We start from the raw sequence: 19,426 nt of genomic DNA, 5'->3' as shown, positions 1-19,426 counted from the left end.
ATTTTCTTATATTTTAATCAACTACTATTTAAATAATTTTATTAATAGTGATAATATTGTTATTATTACTACTGCTGTAATTAACCAAGTCATCAACTTTGCTCCCCACTTTACATTTGAAGTAGCTGAAAAGAATCCTTTCCCAAATGCACTTGTTGTTATATAATTCCTATGATCTGTTACATCTGGTAAATAAGGATCTCTATTTGGCTCCTCTCTACCTATTCCAACCGGTGATGATTCTGCTAATGACAAAGGTAATATTGATATTTCAATTTCCATCTCTCCTCTCTTCTCATTTGGTCTAGCTGGATGACACATATTTATTGAAGTTCTACTAATATTTACCTTACTATTCAATTTTCTTGATCTCATTAAATAACTTGATAAATCAAATGAACATTCTGATATTGCATCTCCAAAAACTAATAATCCTCTATTCCATACTTGTAAACGTAATATTGGAAAATGGCATGGAACTGGTATGTTAAATACAAATCTCCAATTAAATATTGCTGTACCATCACTACTATTCCAATGTGTATCTGTATCTTGTTCTAATATTGTATTATTATTCGGTGACATTAATCCTTTCACCATTAATGATATTGATGGTTCACCAAATGCTAATATACCTGTACTATTTACTAATTTTGAAATCGGTATATTTCTTAATCTATATATTACAACCCTAACTTGACATGTCTCAACTGTTGGAGGATTTAATGGATGTATTGGTCTTATGATTGCTATTTCTGGAGGTAATACCTGAATCCAACATCTTAAACTTCCCACTGAATTTTGTACTAAGTTATTTCCACTAGAATTATTTCCTAAAACACCATATAATTGTCTAATTTCTATTGGCTGCAATGAATCTGAATTTAATATTAGCTTTTGATAAATTGGATGAAAGAAACGATCTTCTATATCTATATATGTTCTACCATATAATGTTGTTACATTATTTTTATTCTTATGAAACACTGTTATTGTTAATAAAGCATTTAATGGTAAAATTGCATCTAACTCATAAGATTTATAGAAATCTGGTGAAAACCCCTTTGATATACTTTCTGAATCATTTATCTCAAACATTCCTTTTGATATTAACATATCGCCTCCAATCACTCCTCCACCCTGAATACTAACGCCATTATTATTACCATTAAATAATCTTCCCCCACCATCAACTACTCCATCCAAAACATTATTACCTGTATTTGAACCTGTTTTAACATTTATATACCAATTAGCTTCATTACTTCCTCCAGAACTTCCACCTAATGAAATTAATGCATTTCTAGAATATTGTTTTGGTGGAACAAATCCATGTCCTGTTAATATATATACACGCACTTTAAAACGTGGAATTTCTAATATTTGATGTTTTAATTTTTCCAACATTGGATCATAAACATAACTATCATTACTAATTACTGAGCTTATTGAATTATTATCATTATTCATCATATAATAATTATTTTCATTTCCATCTCCATTATTTAAATTATAAATATTATTATCATCATTAATACTGTTATTTCTACTCTTATATGTAACAACACTATCTCCTCCATCAAATGATGATAATGAAAATCTTCTATTATGTAATTTTGTCATAAAAGAAGAAGAAGAAGATGATGTTGATGATGATGACATTGATATTGATGATAATCTTGAAGAATTATTATCTTTAAATTGTGAATCTGTTTTTAAAAATGATGTTATATTTTTATTTCCTCTTGATTCTATTTGATTCTCTTGATATTTTTGTATGCTTGCTCTTCTTTCATTATACTCTTTTAATTCTCTTGAAGATAATGGTAATAACTTTGGTGTTGGTGTTTGAATATTTATTTTATCATTCTCAGAATTATTTAAAATATTCCCGTTCTTAATACTATTACTATTCTTATTTTTTAAAGAAAATTTTGACAATATTTTACAATATATTTTAATAAATCCAACAACCTCTGCTTCACCTGTTCTATTAGCTGATATGATTGGAATAGAATCATAAGGAAGCTCATCCATATCTAATTCTGTCTCATAATCATGATTCAATTCATCTTGATAATCATTTTCATCATCATCAAGCTCATATAACAATCCATTGATATCACTATTATTATTATAATCATCAAGGTTTTCTTCTATTCCTTTCATAATATTATAATTACTCGAGATTTTCCTTATCCCATAAGAGAAATATAAATCCAACTGTTCTTTATTTGTACCATGTAATCTTTTTGTACTTGAATAATCATACAATTGAGATTTTATACCCCAATTAATACTTTTTGCAATGTTTAAATATGGATTAATATTCTCCAAATTCTCATCTTCATTTATAGTCTTTTGATTATTTTTCAAAGGTTTAATATAAGCCTCCATTGATGATATACAAGAATTTAATGCTTCTAAATCGTGTATTGGAATATTTAATGCTGGATCATTAATAAATGATTCATCCTCCCCCATATGAAGACAATTTGATAATATTTCTTCAGAATTCATCAAATCAAAAGGTTTCAATTCTTTTAATTGATTTAAGTTATTATCATTAGTATTACTTTTATTATTATTACTTTGACCTGTTTTACTATTATTTATATTATCATTACCAAATAATAAGTCCTGTATTACATTAGGTATACCTAAATCAAATTTATTATCTGCTGATATTAATAAACTATTTTTATTATTAGTAAACTGGCCAGTATCTGCTAATACTGAAGATGATTGATCATAAAATACATCAAAAAAATCATCAAATTGATCATTATTATGATTTTCTTCATTATTATTCTGTTTAAAAGTATAGTCACTTAATTCTCCTCTGCCACAATACAATTCATCATTATCATCAACTCCTCCTCCATTTCTTTGTAATCCTTTACTTGAATTGATTTCATTTAAATCACCCATTTCTTTACGTAAATTATCAAAATCAAAGCTATCATCATTTACTGAAGTATTTTCAATAATCTCACCACTTGGCAATGATATTAGTGATGATCTTGATGAAGTTTTGATTATGGATGATACTGAGTTAGTTCCTCTAATACTTATTTTTGGAGATAATACCTCTCTAGGTTTATTTTTCCATAATTTCCATGGCCCCCTATAATATTTACTTAGAAATTTTCGACCACTACTTAACCATTTCTTATTTACCAACTTTGGAGGTAAATACTGAAATTCAGTTTTTAATGATCGCTGGTGATATTCTTCAATCCATGGAATATGATGGTTTAAATGTAAATAAGCTGTTCCAAATTCTCTACATTTTGTACCAAATACATTGACTGGCTCTAAAACTCTTATTTCTATATAAGTTTGAAAAACTGGAGAAGCTGGTATATGGCATTTTAAACATAAACTCTTTAAATAATTATAATTTCCGGAATCACCACCATGTATTGGTTGTGTTGCTTGTTGTATCCATAATCTATTTTCTGGCTTTTCTGGATCCCTACCAAACTCAAATTGTATTATTGGCTTTGATGATGTTGACATAGAAAATATTGAATTGTTACTTGAATCGTTTTGATTTCTTAATCTTATTCCAATAAGAAATAAATGTACATCACATGGAACATATTTTGGAGTTACATCTGGAATTGACCAAGCCTTATAATTATTAATTAAATCATAATTTGGATCACTTTCACCATTGTTTAGTTCAAATTGATTAGATAATGAAGAAAATAAAACATTACCCATCATATCCCCAATTTTAACAAGTTCAAATGCACATAATATTCTTGCTTTACATTCTGGCGTTCTTGGAGTTTGCAATACAAACCATTCTGGCCTACTCTTTTTCATGAATCCAATATATAAAGGAGAAATTGCAACAGAACCTAAAACAATATCCTCATGTAAAACTGCAATATTTAACCATTGTGCAATAGAAAGATCATCAGGAAGCGCTGCATCAAAAACTAAAGCTTCATGCCAATCTGGATTTACTGTCTTTGGGATAATTTCTGTTAAAACGGTACCACCCCCTAGAGTAACCATTACTAAAGAATCTGGTAAAGTAGATTCAACAACAGGAAGTCGTATAGCTTGAAAAATATATGCTCTACAAATCCATCTACATAGGTTATATTTAATTCTTGGAGGCCTTTGTATATTTGATAATGATGGAATAAAATATTCAAATTGTTTTTCAGGATCATTTTTTCGAAGTATGAAAGACCCTAATAACATTCCATAATGCTTGATATGAGATAAAGCTGCTGCCTCATCATAAGGTATATCTTGTCCTACCATAATACCATAATGAGCTGATGATAGTAATGGATACCATCTCGGTCTATCAGAAGAATATCGAAGCATTTCATTAGCAGAGATTCTAATATATGAATGAAACAAAGGCTTACTTTGTGATTCATCTTTTGTATATATTCGAATTAATAGATCTGAACTCATATCTATTTCTGGTAAAGCAAAATTCTGATCAGGAACTCTTCCAAGTTTATCACACAAAGGAAATGAATCAGAGATCTTCTTTTGGAAGTTGGGAATCACCCAATAAGTCCATGACCCTACACTTAATTCAATATATACTTCTTTAGGTAATCCCAAACCACTAATTTCGTAAATATCAGCCCAAAATAAATATGGATCAGTTTTTGGAATCTCAACAGGTTGAGCAAAAGTTTTAATGGGAGTTGGATTTGGTATTCTTGAAAGACTTGCTGAAACCAATAAACGGCCCAAATAAGCAACACAAGGAAACGAAGTAACACTTTTTGTATCAAACATTCCTAAAACTCCAAAACCTGAGCTCTGGATGGTTGCTGGAAGAATTCTCAATTGGCTTTGTTCACCTTTGCCCTGAGAATTAAATGAATTCAAAGCTACAGTCTTAATATCTATTGCACTACCTCTCAATCCAGTTGTTTGTCCATAGAAATGTAGCCAAGTTGGACCCAGCTCTGATTGTAAGATGTCTTGTAAACTTAACTTTGTTTGAGCTACTAGTCTTGGGCCATCTCCTCCACCATAAGCATCCCATAACTCTAATACAATTCTATCATCAAGGCATGGAATCCCAACAGGGAACTTTAAAGTTTCGTTCCAAACTGGTGATGGTGACGATCTGATAATTTCTGTTTCTAAAGCGTTGTCCAGAGCTACAATCCTTACAAATGGACTTGGTAAATAGCCATCAGCTTCTTGATGCGATAAATCTGCATAATCTGGCAGTAAAACATCCCTTGCCAAGTGAACATTAAAGTTTAAATGATAATAAGTTATTCCCAATTCAGGAGCAGGGACTGAGTGAGAGGTGACTGTTAGTATATTCCCAACTCCATCATCATTATATCCAAAAGAATCTTCTGGTGCTACCAAATCATTTTCTCCTAAAACATAAATTGATAACCGAATATATCCCAAAGGTATTGATGGTCTCTCAGGTATAGTTATTGGTACCAAAGTTTTCAGCAATCTATGATTTGGAAGACTGTATATCTTTTCAAAAGAGCCAGTATACATTCCAATTAACTCTTGTTTAAAAAAGCCCTGATTTAAAACTCTAATTTCCACAGTTGATCTCTGAAACTCTGACGAATCCAACATCATATTCTGAAAGTAAAATGTCTGATTAAACGCACATGATGATGTGGCTTCTTTGGAATCCGTATGGTAACTTTCATTCTTTATTGTTACCTCTACTAATGGATTTGGCAACTTTGCGTCAATCTTTGCTTTCTTATCTGTTAAAGCTATATCTATTGGCCAAACCAAATTTTGAACTTCCAGTATTTCCACAATAACATTGTATGCCTGTTGATGGCCCCATAGCATGCTTGGTTATTTATATGCTAATACTAATAAGCTATTTATAAAATATAGAATTTAATTGCAAAATAAATCAATTAAATTCCTGTAATTCTTCTGGAATATTAAAATAGAATGTATAAGACCATAAATTCAGTTGTTTTTTCCTGTTTTATTTTGAATTTTAATTTGCGCACTTTTAAAACAATTTGTTTCCTTTATACAAGTATATTAAAACGATTAATTTTTCCACAAACTAATTTAACTCTAATTCCTTAAAAAACATTTCATTCAATATATTCGATAAGCTTATTCTTATCTATTCTTTATTCCTTCTGTTTACTTTTATTATGATCTATATTAATATTTCATTTAGTCCTTATTTTACTTCAGATCCTTTTTTATTAATTTATTTACAAGTGTACGTCCCGCCTGTCTATAGTCAAATGCATTATTTATTAATTAAATATAAAAATTAACACGTTTATTGTACTAAAGTTAATTTTTCAATAAATGAAAACATAATTCGATCAGAATCAGTGAAGAGCCATTTCTACTTAAAATCATTTTCCAATAGCAATAAATTGAATCAGCTATATTGACTTCCTAGTGTGTGCAAATTTATTAAATTATCTGATTCATGTGGACAAAACTAATTAACAAAAAAAGTAAATAAATAACAAATAGTAATATTATTATTTGACAACTTATTATAATAATAGGCAAAAGAAAATAATATGAATATAAATGAATTTATTAATTGACTAATATATATATAATTTACTTATCAATTAGATGATAAGTTTAAAAGTTTTTGCTTCTTTACAGCTCTTCTGCTATGATTTTGAGCCTTTCTGACCGGAATAGCTTGTGAAATGGAAGTTTTCCAATCGTTTTGGTGATATCTGTTGATTAGTATTTCAACTACAGTATTGACATTTAGAATGCAATTAGCTCTTCCACTAATTAATGATTTGACCGGCAACTTTCTGCATACGCATTTCTTCTCTAAAGCTTGATTTAGAGATTCATACTTGTTTACAGTTCTGTCAACTAGACCCCCAATAACATACACCTTATCTGGTTCAAATTCTTCAAGTTCTTCGGATGAATCAGGAGAAAGGACTACTATTTGGCTTAAAGGGAATATTTCCCAAAATGGCTTTTCGTGTAATTTCATCAACCACTTATTCATAGAATACTTTTGTACCCCAATTCGATGAAATATATCATCTAATTTAATTGAAGATATATGAAAATCTACCCAGCCTTTCCAATTGAATCTATTATAATACAGCTTTGATGTTTCTGAATTTGGACCTAGTTCCATCAATGTTTTCATTGCATCTGAATTGGGATTTTCTGCATCAACAATCTTTAATGACCTCATCATATAGCTATTAGCAAGAGAAATTTGACGGATTAAAGAATTCATTTCTTTCTCAGTCATTTTATTTTCAAAACTGAAATTAAAACAAATATGAGGATTGCCAGTTTTCTCAAATTTATAATCAGAGAAGTGAGATGTAGAGAATTTTGAGAGAAAAAATCTCTTATGCTCTTCTAGAAAACGCTCTCTTAATATATATGATCGTCTTTCATCTTCAGTCATAGAATTTAAAAATTCCTTTCTTTGAAATGAAGCTTGACTTCTTTGTCTTTTTCTCTCTTCAACTCGTTGTGACTTCAGCTTCAACTTCCTATTTTCACGAGCAATCATCTTTTTTTGACTCTTAGTTAGTCTTTTATTAGTATTTTCCGATTTTTGAATGTCACCATTAGACAAATCTAAATTAAGTAATGGATTTGATGCCATTCTTCTACATTTATAACTTTCCAGAAATTAATAGCCTATTAAAAATTTATTAAAATTCGTCCTTCTATACTAGTTGGCTTGTCCCAAAAAAGTACTAATCAATATTCTTTTTATATTCTAAGATTTAATTTTTAGACTATTAACGCAAGCAATAACTCATTAATCTACCCCTGGCGCCAAATGTGGCCAAAAATTAATTTGTGAGAAAGAAAAATAAAACTTAAGAAAAAACAAGCACCAGAACAGCAATAATAATAACAGTAGTGAAAGTAATATAACTTCGTTTCATCACTCATTACTATATAGTGCCAAGTAACATATGGCATCACATCCTATATAGTCAACTGTTATTTATAAAATATTTTTATGCATATTTTTTAGAAGCAAGGAATAATTCATTAAAACCGAATTTGCAAAGATGAGTATGATACAAAATGGAGGGCTTTGGAAGAACAGCGAGGACGAGATCCTCAAAGCGGCTGTAATGAAGTATGGCCTTAATAATTGGTCGAGAGTAGCGTCTCTACTAATTATGAAATCCGCAAAGCAGTGCAAATCCAGATGGTATGAATGGCTAGACCCAAGAGTGAAGAAGACCGAATGGTCAAGAGCAGAAGAAGAAAAACTACTTCATTTAGCTAAGTTATTTCCTTGTCAGTGGAGGACTATAGCACCTTTAGTTGGCAGAACAGCTCATCAGTGTTTGGAACACTATGAGTTATTGCTAGATAGAGCAACAGGACAGAAAATACCAAAAGAACTTGACCCTAGGGTCTTAAAGCCAGGTGAAATAGATCCAAATCCCGAGACGAAGCCAAGCAAGCCTGATTCTATAGATATGGATGAGGAAGAAATTGAAATGTTGGCAGAAGCGAGAGCTAGATTAGCTAATACTAATGGTAGAAAAGCAAAGAGAAAAGCTAGAGAAAGGTATTTAGAAGAGTCTAGGAGAATTGCCATGCTTCAGAAAAGAAGAGAGTTAAAAGCTGCAGGAATGCTTTCCCATGCTTCAATAATGAGATATAGAAAGAAGAAATATAAAGGAGTGGATTATTTAAATGAAATACCTTTTGAAGAAATGCCTGAAGAAGGTGCATTCAAAATGGACAAAGACCCTAAAAAAACGGAAAAAAAGGTTTCATATGCGGAACTTGAAGGATTAAATACTAAGACAAAAGGTGGCCAGTCAAGAAATAAGAGTGATAAGTCCCAAGTATCTGGAAAAGAAGGCCATAACAAGAAACATGTAAACTTTAAGTTTGAAGAACCAAACAGAATAGTCGTAAAAAAAAGAAAATTGGACCTTCCAAAACCTCAACTAACATTAAATGACGTAAAGATCATTTCTAATATGAACTTTGAAATAGAACATGATTCTGATTCAGTATATAAATCTACAGAAAGTACTTCAATACCTTCAAAAGTTCTTAATTCAATGATTGATTCACAAAGAAGTACAATTCTTGAAGAATCTAGAGCAATATTGAGGGAAATTTCACAGCCAAGCCCTTTTAATCCGGTAGAAATGGATAAATTTAGTATTCCAGGTACTGAAACCAATAGGGAGGTGCAGGATGAAAAGCTAACTAGAGAAATTAACTTGGATCAAATTTCTAAAAGAATTAAGAATTTTAATGACTTAGGCTCTATTAAAAGCAATATTTCTACCGTATTAGGCCATAGAACTTTGAGTGATAGATTTAGCTTAAATTCAGGCTCAGTAATTGGAGACCAAGGCAGTATTTCTTCTATGGACCCAATAGGAAGAAAGGCCAGGTTTGAAATGTACAAAATGCAAGCAAAAACATTACTTTATGATCTTCCCCCTGCAAAAAATAAAGTAGAGGTTGACTTGGATTCTCTTAAAAAACAATTTTTGGATAAGCAAAAAAGATTTATAGAAAGAGAAAATAGTAAGAAGTTAGATCAGATGGACATTCAACGAGAGAACTTAATTAAAGAAGAGGAGAAGAAGAAGCTGCAATGGGAAAAAGAGACCCAGGTTATTAAGCTTGGATTACCAAGACCATACTTGCTTAAAGAAAATATATTTTCTAGAATGATTCAAGAGCAGAGTGGAGAAGGCTTAAATAATAATAAAGATCTATATAATAAACAAATTAATGAACTTATTGAAAGGGAAATGATTTACTTATTTTACAGAGATATGAGAAATCATCCTCAACAAATACCCGAATTTATTTCAGATATATATGGAACTGAATTATTCCAAAATATGACAAAGGATTTTAGCAAGCTTGAAGATCCTAATTTTATTCATTTTGATGAATCTTTAACTGTTAAGGAAATAGAAGATGCCTCCAAGTTAATTAACGATGAAATTCTCAACTTAGCTTCAGATCCTGCTAATAAGAATTTAAATATAGACTTGGAGGATGTTGTTTCAAACCCTATTTACAATCCTAAATACATTTATGTGCCTTATAAGAAAGAATTTATGCTTTTAAAGGAGCTTTCTGAATCCCATAAAGAATCTGCATTCAAGAATATGATTCTACACCTAAACCTTGAAAATGATAAAGTAAAGCAAGAAAATTCTCAGATTGTTTATGAGCTAGAAGATAACCTCTCAATGATTATTTCTGAATCCATAACTCTAGAAAAAGAAATATATGAGGTCATTTTGAGCAATACTGAATTAAAGAATGATATCAATGCTCTAATGCTTTTGGAAAAACAAGATCAAACTTCTTATATAAATAGAATACAGAAACTCAAGCAAATTATTAGCTACGAAAAAAACATAAATAAATCCCTTCAAAACCTTTACTATAATTTAAGCCTTTCTTCCTAGAGTAAATAATTCCTATATTTTTAATATTTATTCCATATTCACCGCATTTAAAATACAAAATATATATACTAATAAAGCTTAGAATATCTATTCCATTCTTTCTTAAGTTTTATTTCATCTTACTACATTTAAATATTTTTATTCAGTTCGATACAAACAACATTAAAAATAGTTAAAATATTTGATTGCTAATACTAATAGGTAATTGGCGCCTAATTCAATTATAATAATAGTCAAATAAAAAAGTATGGAGGGGTAAACAATATGATTCTAAAAACCAAAAAATTACGAGAAATTCACTTAAAATAACTACCTTTTCTTGTGCCACTTTTTAGTCTTCATTGACTCAATATATTTCTTCGATTTATTTGCAACTCCCTCTTTCTGGCTATTTTTAATGAAGCCAGGTAATTCAGATTTGCATGCGAAGCTGGCGGGCAAAATATTTGCATTCTCTTTGATTATATTAGAAATATCAGGAGCATTACCCTCATACTCTTTTTTAGTATTTACTAAGGGCTTTGGACTGATATCATGAACTCCATGATCATTTTCGGCTTTAATTTTTCGATTTTTCTGTTTTTTGTAAAAATATTCGTTGCTTTTAATATATTTATCCTTAACTGAGAGTAAAGGAGTGAAGGATTCATCTTCAATTGAGTCTTCTTTGGTTTTTTCTGAATAATACTCCTCAAAAGTCATTTCTTTTCTAGTATTTGTTTTCTCGGGAAATTCTGAGCTTGTTACTGGTATTGGACTATTTTCTTTGATATCTTTTAATTTTTTATTTCTAAAGTCACTCGGTATTTCTCCATTTAAAGTATTGTTAATATCCCGAATAATCATGTTTGAAATTCCCCCCTCATTTATATTTAAGGGTGAATCACTTGAGTTTAATCCGCTTCTGAAACTTCTATAAGAGTTTCCAAAAAGATTATCTGCAAGTCTGTCATTCGAGTCTGGAGAGTTCTTCTTAATCGTGACAGATCTCCTCCTGGCCCTACCACTCATCGGGATATCTTGTAATTGATGGCCACTCAAATGTGATTCCAAACTAGAGATTTCTTTATCTTTCATAAAAGTTTGATTAGAGTCACTTTTTGTCTCTAAACAAGCAGAGTCATTATTGTCATACATGGGAACAACTTTGTAATTATTTTTCACCATATACTTGTTTAAGTCACTTATATTAGTATTGGAATTTGCAATTTTGGAGTAAATATGAGAAATAAAAGAATTGAAGTCGAAAAGTTCATCTTCAGATTTTGATGTAATAAAGTTTTTTACTGTAGTAACAATGTTCAAAATTTGGTCAGAGTGTCTTTTAATGTTTGCTGGAACATTTGGATATAGTCCAAGAATCTCGATACTATTCATTGGTTGTTTTTGACAAATCTTTATTATCATTGACTCTTTGAGAACATAACTAGCACTAACATCCAAAAGTCTTGCGATAGAATCCCTCCAAACAAACAAATAATAGCTTATCAACGTAACAATTGCGCTATCTATGGGAGTCTTGTAACTGGATTTTGTTAACTTAGTTCTTACTCCATAACAGAGACTCCAAACATCTAGTGGCTTTTCAAAGTATTCTTTTAGACAGATCTGACGGCTATTGTGAAGTACAGTTAATAGTGCTGATGGGTCCAAATCAGTGATTTTTACTAATTTACTTCCATCCTCCCCTTCAATCAACATATCATGAAAGTAACTACCAAAGTTCATCCTTTCCAAAATACCTGGCTTTAATTTCATTAGGTTGTCTTTTACCTCCATAAAAGCATCCGAAACCAAGACTGAAGTTTCAGTTTTCTTATGTGTATGTAGTAGCAAAAGATTCTTCATAATATCATAAATATAAAGTAAGTAGTGTGTATCACCTCTTGCATATTCTATTAGCTCATTGCTTAAGGGCCTTTCTCTCCAATCTGCTAATTGGAATCGCTTATCAATGTCCAAGGAACAATATATGCTTAACAAATTTTTAAGTGAGAAACCTCCTGGGGTATTGAGAATTCTAGCTGCTTGCCCAGTATCAAACATATTTACAATATAGACAGAAAAGTCCCTTTGTAACCAAATTATATCATAATCTGACCCATGAAGAACTTTTAGAATCCTTGGATTAGCCGTTAAGTCATTGAGCATTCGAATTTCATTAAACAGATTGAAAGGATCAATAATATAATCGTGTGTTCTTGTGCTTAACTGAATTAATGAAACAAAACCTTTGTAGCTTTGGTTTGAGTGGTGTTCAACATCAATAGCAAGAAGAAAAGGACTACTTTCTTCATTCATCTTGCTTTTACTATAGTGAGATTCCATTGAATTCAGAATATCATCTATCATTCTTCTTAAATCTCCTGGCTCCTTGATGAATGTCAACGGAGTATTGGATAAAGGCAAATAGAGTTCTGGGTATGAATATTTTATATTAAAGTGGGCATTTCGTGCTTTTTCTTTCTTAGAATCAGGAATATCTTTATTTTCTCCTGTTCGGTATACTGTCCCATTAACTCCCCAATTTAAAGAGTTTAGTTCGTGCCTGTATAGATTCCCAATTTGAAAGCAACTTTTAACTATGAACTTTTGGCATAAAACTAACTCCTTGGAATGTAAAAGCTTATTTAACTCATCAATTAAAGTCAATCCTGTATAATCAGATCCAATTGGAGCCAAGCATTGGATATTTGTTGAATAAATTACAGGATGCTGACATGGCAAAATGTATGTCTTACTGCAATGATCCAGTTTTCCTGAGTAATCTTTTGTCGCATTTATTCTATTTGACTCCTTTTCAACATTCACAAATATAAGTCTTTCAACCACCTTTTTGAATTTTTGATTCGTTTCTCCCAAACTATAGGGTTTTGAAAGAAGCCTAGGAACGAACTTAAAGGTAAAATTATTTATCAAATTTGACCACGATGCCTGAATCATTAAAGACTTTTCAGAATCATTCAAAATACTCAATGTTCTATTTTTCATTCTCACACAACTCTCACAGTCAGGTGAAACTAATACATTTTCAGAAATATACTTTTCAATCTCATGCTCATCACCAAGAATATCTTCCTCATCTAACTTATTGCCCAATACAACCTCTAAATCATCCTCTCTTCTCTCCAATAAGGTACTGTTGCTCTCTAGCTCTACTCTTTCTCTTTTTTTGCTTGTCATAGCTAATAGGTTTTGGCAATATATCTTTACATTTATCTTTAAAGTATATATGAACTAATACTTGTTAATTTGTTTGATGGCCAAATGACAATATTCAACTAAATAAATTATCTATTAGACTATTAGATAATTCCAGTGAATATTGATGCTAAGTATTTTTTAATATTAAATTCGAAATACTTACTAAACGAATAGCCTTTCAAAGCTCATAAACTTGAGGAATATATAGTATTCCCTTCTAAAAATTCATTTATTTCGTTAGAAATTATCAAGTAGCCTCAACAACTTTACAAATTAATTAGTTCTTTATGAAACTTTTTCCTCTGCCAAACACGTCAATTCTTGATTATTTATTGAATTCACTTTTTATTATATTTTAAGCGGCACCAAAAATACTCTTAATGTAATTAACAAAATTATGCATTGCGCGCCAAAATATACGACTACATAAATAAGGAAAGAAATTAGATAAATAGCAAAAAAAATTATATGATTAGTAACTAAAATACCTAATTAATATTGCATACAACAATGCAAATAATTCAATAAGCTATAATTTATTGAATATTTTTTTTCAGCGTAGTAATTGTGAGCTGAGTTTAGTATCTTGAAAAGTTACCTATTTGACCATTATGGTGGTTTACATTATTATGATGGGTACTACCGTGGGTAGTATGAGTATTGTGGGCATTAATACGATGGCTGTTATTGCGAATATTAAGGTTAGGGCCAAAGTTTCTATTATTGTTATTATTTTGTTGTCCTGCACCTATAATAGACATCAAAAGTCTGCCAGCTTCATTTGATTTTAATTGGTTGTTAAACTTTAAATTATTAGAATTATGAGAAGATAAAGAGGATGGCAAAGTATTTGAAGCAGATGAAAGAGGTGGATACTCATTGGTATTTGAATTATTCTGTTTAAATTTTGATTCAAAGAAGTTATTATGATTTAAGCTGCGATGATCAACATTATCCATAATATTCATATTCTTATCTACTAGTTTAGATGCCATTCCAGCTGCATGGAGCTTTTGGAGAATATTTTGTTCGGATAGCATGGAAGGGTGGTTATTATTCTGCATTTTAATTTGAGATTGACCAAATTGTGAATTCTTCGACAATGCTGGAAATGACATTGAATTATCTGACACGTTACCGATGTTCTTGTCAAGCTCTTCATTATTGCCGTTTCTATTTGACCAACTAAAATTAGAAACAGAACTCTGTATACCATGTTCAAATTGAGATTTTACTCCTATTAATTGCTCAGGAATGTTCTTATTCTTGCTACTTTCTTCAAAACCAATTCTCACTGTATTTGTATTATTAATAATTGGTGGTCTAAAGTCTATTACGGCATCATTATTATCATCATCAAAAATGGGGGTATTAACATCAAATAGTGAAAGATTAGCTGGGCCATTTAAGAAAGTCTCTGAAATTGATGATGACTTCCTATTACTATTATTCGTAGAAAAAATTGATGAATTTTTCTTTTCAAATCCAATCAACTCGTTTCTCAAAATAACTGAAGCATTAAGTTCATGATTAACACCGCTTTGATGAATGTTTGCATTATGTTGAGAATTTAATGTACCACTTTGGCCGAACCTATTCATAAAACTATCTCTATTTGTTTGCTGGTTGTTGTGATTGTAGTGATTTCGATTGTGCTGATGATTAAATAGACTTGAATTATGCTGGGAACTAGCATTATTATTATTCGAAATGTGACCCTGATAATTTTTAACGGAGTTGCTATTTAAAGAAAATGTATTGTTGACATTTATAGGAGTTTCACCAGAAATGGGAATTGAAACAAAATTCTTCTTCTGATTAGACTGAGAAAATGATACTGAATTCCTATCATTAGACTCTTTCTGTCTTTCCACATATTGATCTAAAGTCAAATCTTCCGCCTTCATCTTGTTCTCTGCTTCTCTAATATCACCCAATGTCATACTAGTCATTTCAGAACAAGGCATATCCCACAAATTCTCATTTTGCTGCCTTATTATACTTCTCCTTCCGGAACCACCTATCTGTCCAGAAAAAACTCGTCCTCTTTGGTTGCCTCTACCTCCTCTCGAGCCAAAGCCTGCAGTACCAAACCTTCCACCAAATGGCTTCGTGGAGTCAGCTGACTCTAGAATAGTTGGACGGGATTCTAGCAATAAAGACAAGATTTCTTTCTTATACTGATCATCTATAGCCATTCCAGGGCCCAAAGTCTTATTCTTATCATTTCCTTTCAATGCTAGCCCAATTATTAATAATAGTGGGATAGTATATAAGGAACTAGGGTCACCTTTGTCCCGTGAAAATGAACAAGGAGACAAAGTTCTATCCACCTGCTCAGACTCATTCTCCAATACATTTTGCAACATGTTAAAAAGATTCTTTTAGATTTCCTCTTTATACCTAACTTTTCTTTAAATCTCTTTAAGCAGAACTATTCTATTGCATCCGCCAATTTCGTGAAAACAATCCCATATTCAGGCGCCGGCGCTGACATCCGTCTTTCAGCCCTCATGTTTTGCATGCAATAATTTTTTTATTTAAAGAAAAAAATAATCACTTAATTACCAAAGATTCTTCCAAATATTCATCCTATTATTTCTTTGCCTTATATGACACTCTTTGCAATATCAAATCCATTAAAATAACACAAAACACATTCAAATACCTTAACTTTTACTGTGGCTTTCCTATGTTTTGTACTTCACTGTGTGAAAACTACATTAGCTTAAAATTACAATTATTCTACTTCTAACTTAAACATATTATTATAAATCACCTATTAAGTCTAGTTTATTGACTAAATAACACTAAAAAAACTTTAAGAACTATTTTTCCTTGTTTATATTCTAAATTATACAACACTGTTCGATTAAGTGAAGGCTACTTCAATTCAAAAGTAAAACTAATAGCACATTTAAATATATTATTTCTTGTTAAACCTAAACTAAATCAAGCTGCCTAATTTCAAATAGAGTTAAATGTTGTTAATTAGGTCAAACTTCAATCTTTTTTGTTTTGCATTTGATTTCATCCACTTAAAAGCCTCTTTTGCAGTAAGGCGAAGAATTCTTCCTTCAACTCAATTTATTGTTTCTTTATTTAAAAAATTTCAAAGCTATGATCTTTAAATATGAAGGATAATTACTAGAATGCCGGGAAATGGGGGGTTTGGTGGGAGGATCGTTACAAGGATCTTATCATGAAAGATCTATTTTTTGAACAGGATATTTTGGTGCATTAACTTAGAAATTAATTTAAATTTAATTATTATTACTCAAACCCCGGCAATCTTAAAGAATAAGAAATAGCCTTCAATAGTTTTTAAAGTTATTTATTTTTTTAAAATTATCAATAATAACTTTTATCATTATTATTATTAATACTATTATAATTATTATTATTACTATTATTATTATTACTATTATTATTATTATTATTATTATTATTACTATTATCAATATTAATATTATTACTACTTTATTAAAATATACAACTTTAAGTATATTTAAAAATATTGGAATCAAATACCGAATATTAAAACTATTGATAAATTAAATGATTACATGTAATTCAAACATTTATTGTACATGGATCACTAAATAGAGTATAAACTAAGTAAACTTTGAGGGAAAAAGGAACCTTTTTTTTATTAATCTATTACTTAAAATATTACTTAAAGTGGGGAAAAACATAATACAACTAAGTGAATAATACTTCAATACTAGTCAAATGATAATAATATAACATTTTCATCCACTAGCATCTAACTCTAATGGAGAGATTATAAATAGATATTTCATTGAAATATTAACACTTGATTATTATTATTCAAGTTAACTATATTTGATTGAAAAAATTTTTAAAAAATATAATAAAAAAAAAAAAGAACTACTTACTAAATAGATTGAGAACTCAACTTAACTAATAATAACAAATCTCTGCTATTAGACAGAAGAAGTAGTCGTTGAGCTGTTATATAGTGATAGCTCTGGAAGAAAAAGTGGTAGATCATATCGAAAAGTCTTAAAAAAACCTTAAGTCTAAGATGACTGGATTCTACAATGCATTTGATAGGTTTGAGAATTCTACAGATTTCTCTATTTTAGGTAATTATTCTAATGAATTTAGTTATACAGAAATAAATTCCGCAATTAGAAAGACTCAGTGCTTTGATGAAATTGAAAAGTATAGAAATCTGAACCATCCAGAAAAAATGATTAATAATTTCCAGAAAAGCACGGAAAGTTCCGATAATTTTGGGATTTTGAGAATCTCAAATATAATATACAAAGATAAACAAAGGTCCTGCTCAACACCAAATGATAGTCCATACTTAGTTAATCAATTTTCACCTAGTAATCAAGTTGATAGTAAAAGTGAATATATCAGTTTAAATTTTGAAAACTCCCCATTTCAAAATCAAGATAATGAGATAGACCAAAATCTAAGTCTAGATACAAATAAATATAAATACTTAATTTTTAGAGAAAGATATCACAATGGGAACTATTATGACAAATATGGCAGGTTTTGTGGATTCTTTAATAATGGGATTTTTCATAGTTTTTACTACTATTACCAACAGTATTCAAATTTGATAAAATTCTTTGATGGAGTAAATAATTCATATAATGATTATTTTAGCTTTCTTAAAGTAAATGAAAATGAAACATATTTTTCTTCTATAAAATCTGAAAATACCCTTGATCAAGTTCATGATTACAATTCAAATCATAATTATCAAGAAAATAAGAGTAATCCAGAACTTGAGTATGGGTTTAAGATTAATTGCAGTGACAAAAGCAAAAAACCAAAGGATATTTTAGATATTGAAGGAAGTACTTTAAAACAGTATAAACAAATACCTAGAGGAGAAGAAACCTTAATTTCACAAGTTAAGCAGTATTTAAATACAACTGAACAGGAAGTTTTTGAGAGTGAGAATCTTGAGTGCTTTAGTTGCGACCCTGATTCAAATCTAGAATATCTAATAAAAAACAAAAAAGGTCACGAACAGACACAGAAAATTAAATCTTTATTCCAGATAATCTCAATAGAGGAATTAAAAGGTATTTATTGGATAGTTATTCAGTTTTTTTATCATAACAACATAAACCATTACTACGAGAAAGTAGTCACTGAGACTCCACTTTTATATTCCATTTTATACTCAAATAAAGAAGAGATAAATGAAATAAATTTCACTAGTGAAAATTATGGAAAGGAACAAAAGGTCAATGAAAATGGTGAGGAGCAACAAAATAAAGTAATAATTAGCCAAAGTGAATTTGTGGAAAATAATAATTATCAGTTTGAGTATAATAAGCTAATCAATGAAATTGGAGAAATTCCCGAAGATGAAAAACCCTGTATAGAAGAAATTGATCAAGATTTAGAAAAACTCAAAGACGAGAAGCTTCGAGAAAGGGAAAAAGAACATTCTAATGTTCAGATTCTGAAGTTTGAAAATATATTAGATTTTGATTTCGAAGATGATGAGATTGAGTGTATAGGGATTAAAAAAATTAAGTTAATTTAATTTAAATTTAAAATGTTAAATTTCAATAACGTGAGAATAATTTGCTTAATTTAATTAAAACACTTCTTCATACAATATTAAAATATCAAGAGCAGTTTTATGGAGCTTTTACTATACCAGTAATTTGGAATGATATCCCAATATTCAGCTTTGCTAACAAACTTTTCAAGCGTCCTTCCACTTAAAATGCCTTTAGTGCAAATCTGTATATATATATATATATATATATATATATATATATATATATATA

The 19,426-nt window shown here is 29.9% G+C and overlaps 6 protein-coding genes across 6 annotated transcripts; 2 read left to right on the top strand and 4 right to left on the bottom strand.

The window, feature by feature from the left end:
* Positions 1 to 24: 24 nt before the first annotated feature.
* Positions 25 to 5,826, bottom strand: ELE39_002818 (ferlin like type II membrane associated with 5 C2 domains and a transmembrane domain; the record flags this gene model as incomplete). The annotated part of the gene is made up of 1 exon (XM_067345922.1): positions 25 to 5,826. One exon carries the CDS (start codon positions 5,824 to 5,826, stop codon positions 25 to 27), a length of 5,802 nt encoding a protein of 1,933 aa, XP_067201780.1.
* Positions 5,827 to 6,586: 760 nt separating this feature from the next.
* ELE39_002807 (tRNA -methyltransferase family) lies at positions 6,587 to 7,615 on the bottom strand (the record flags this gene model as incomplete). Its single annotated transcript, XM_067345911.1, has 1 exon — positions 6,587 to 7,615. The coding sequence occupies one exon, from the start codon at positions 7,613 to 7,615 to the stop codon at positions 6,587 to 6,589; it is 1,029 nt and encodes a 342-aa protein (XP_067201769.1).
* A 418-nt stretch (positions 7,616 to 8,033) lies between these two features.
* Positions 8,034 to 10,430, top strand: ELE39_002796 (CDC5 cell division cycle 5-like; the record flags this gene model as incomplete). Its single annotated transcript, XM_067345900.1, has 1 exon — positions 8,034 to 10,430. One exon carries the CDS (start codon positions 8,034 to 8,036, stop codon positions 10,428 to 10,430), a length of 2,397 nt encoding a protein of 798 aa, XP_067201758.1.
* A 309-nt stretch (positions 10,431 to 10,739) lies between these two features.
* On the bottom strand, positions 10,740 to 13,613 carry ELE39_002785 (RRPp PMC2 like exosome exoribonuclease subunit; the record flags this gene model as incomplete). The annotated part of the gene is made up of 1 exon (XM_067345889.1): positions 10,740 to 13,613. One exon carries the CDS (start codon positions 13,611 to 13,613, stop codon positions 10,740 to 10,742), a length of 2,874 nt encoding a protein of 957 aa, XP_067201747.1.
* A 599-nt stretch (positions 13,614 to 14,212) lies between these two features.
* On the bottom strand, positions 14,213 to 16,003 carry ELE39_002750 (uncharacterized protein; the record flags this gene model as incomplete). The annotated part of the gene is made up of 1 exon (XM_067345854.1): positions 14,213 to 16,003. The coding sequence occupies one exon, from the start codon at positions 16,001 to 16,003 to the stop codon at positions 14,213 to 14,215; it is 1,791 nt and encodes a 596-aa protein (XP_067201712.1).
* Positions 16,004 to 17,682: 1,679 nt separating this feature from the next.
* ELE39_002639 (uncharacterized protein) lies at positions 17,683 to 19,176 on the top strand (the record flags this gene model as incomplete). Its single annotated transcript, XM_067345743.1, has 1 exon — positions 17,683 to 19,176. One exon carries the CDS (start codon positions 17,683 to 17,685, stop codon positions 19,174 to 19,176), a length of 1,494 nt encoding a protein of 497 aa, XP_067201601.1.
* Between the last annotated feature and the right edge of the window lie 250 nt (positions 19,177 to 19,426).

Source organism: Cryptosporidium sp. chipmunk genotype I (assembly GCF_004936735.1).
Source record: "Cryptosporidium sp. chipmunk genotype I strain 37763 chromosome Unknown contig_31, whole genome shotgun sequence".
Classification (NCBI taxonomy): Eukaryota; Apicomplexa; class Conoidasida; order Eucoccidiorida; family Cryptosporidiidae; genus Cryptosporidium; species Cryptosporidium sp. chipmunk genotype I.
The sequence above is the reverse complement of the archived record's forward strand: the minus strand, read 5'-3'. Positions and strand labels throughout refer to the sequence as shown.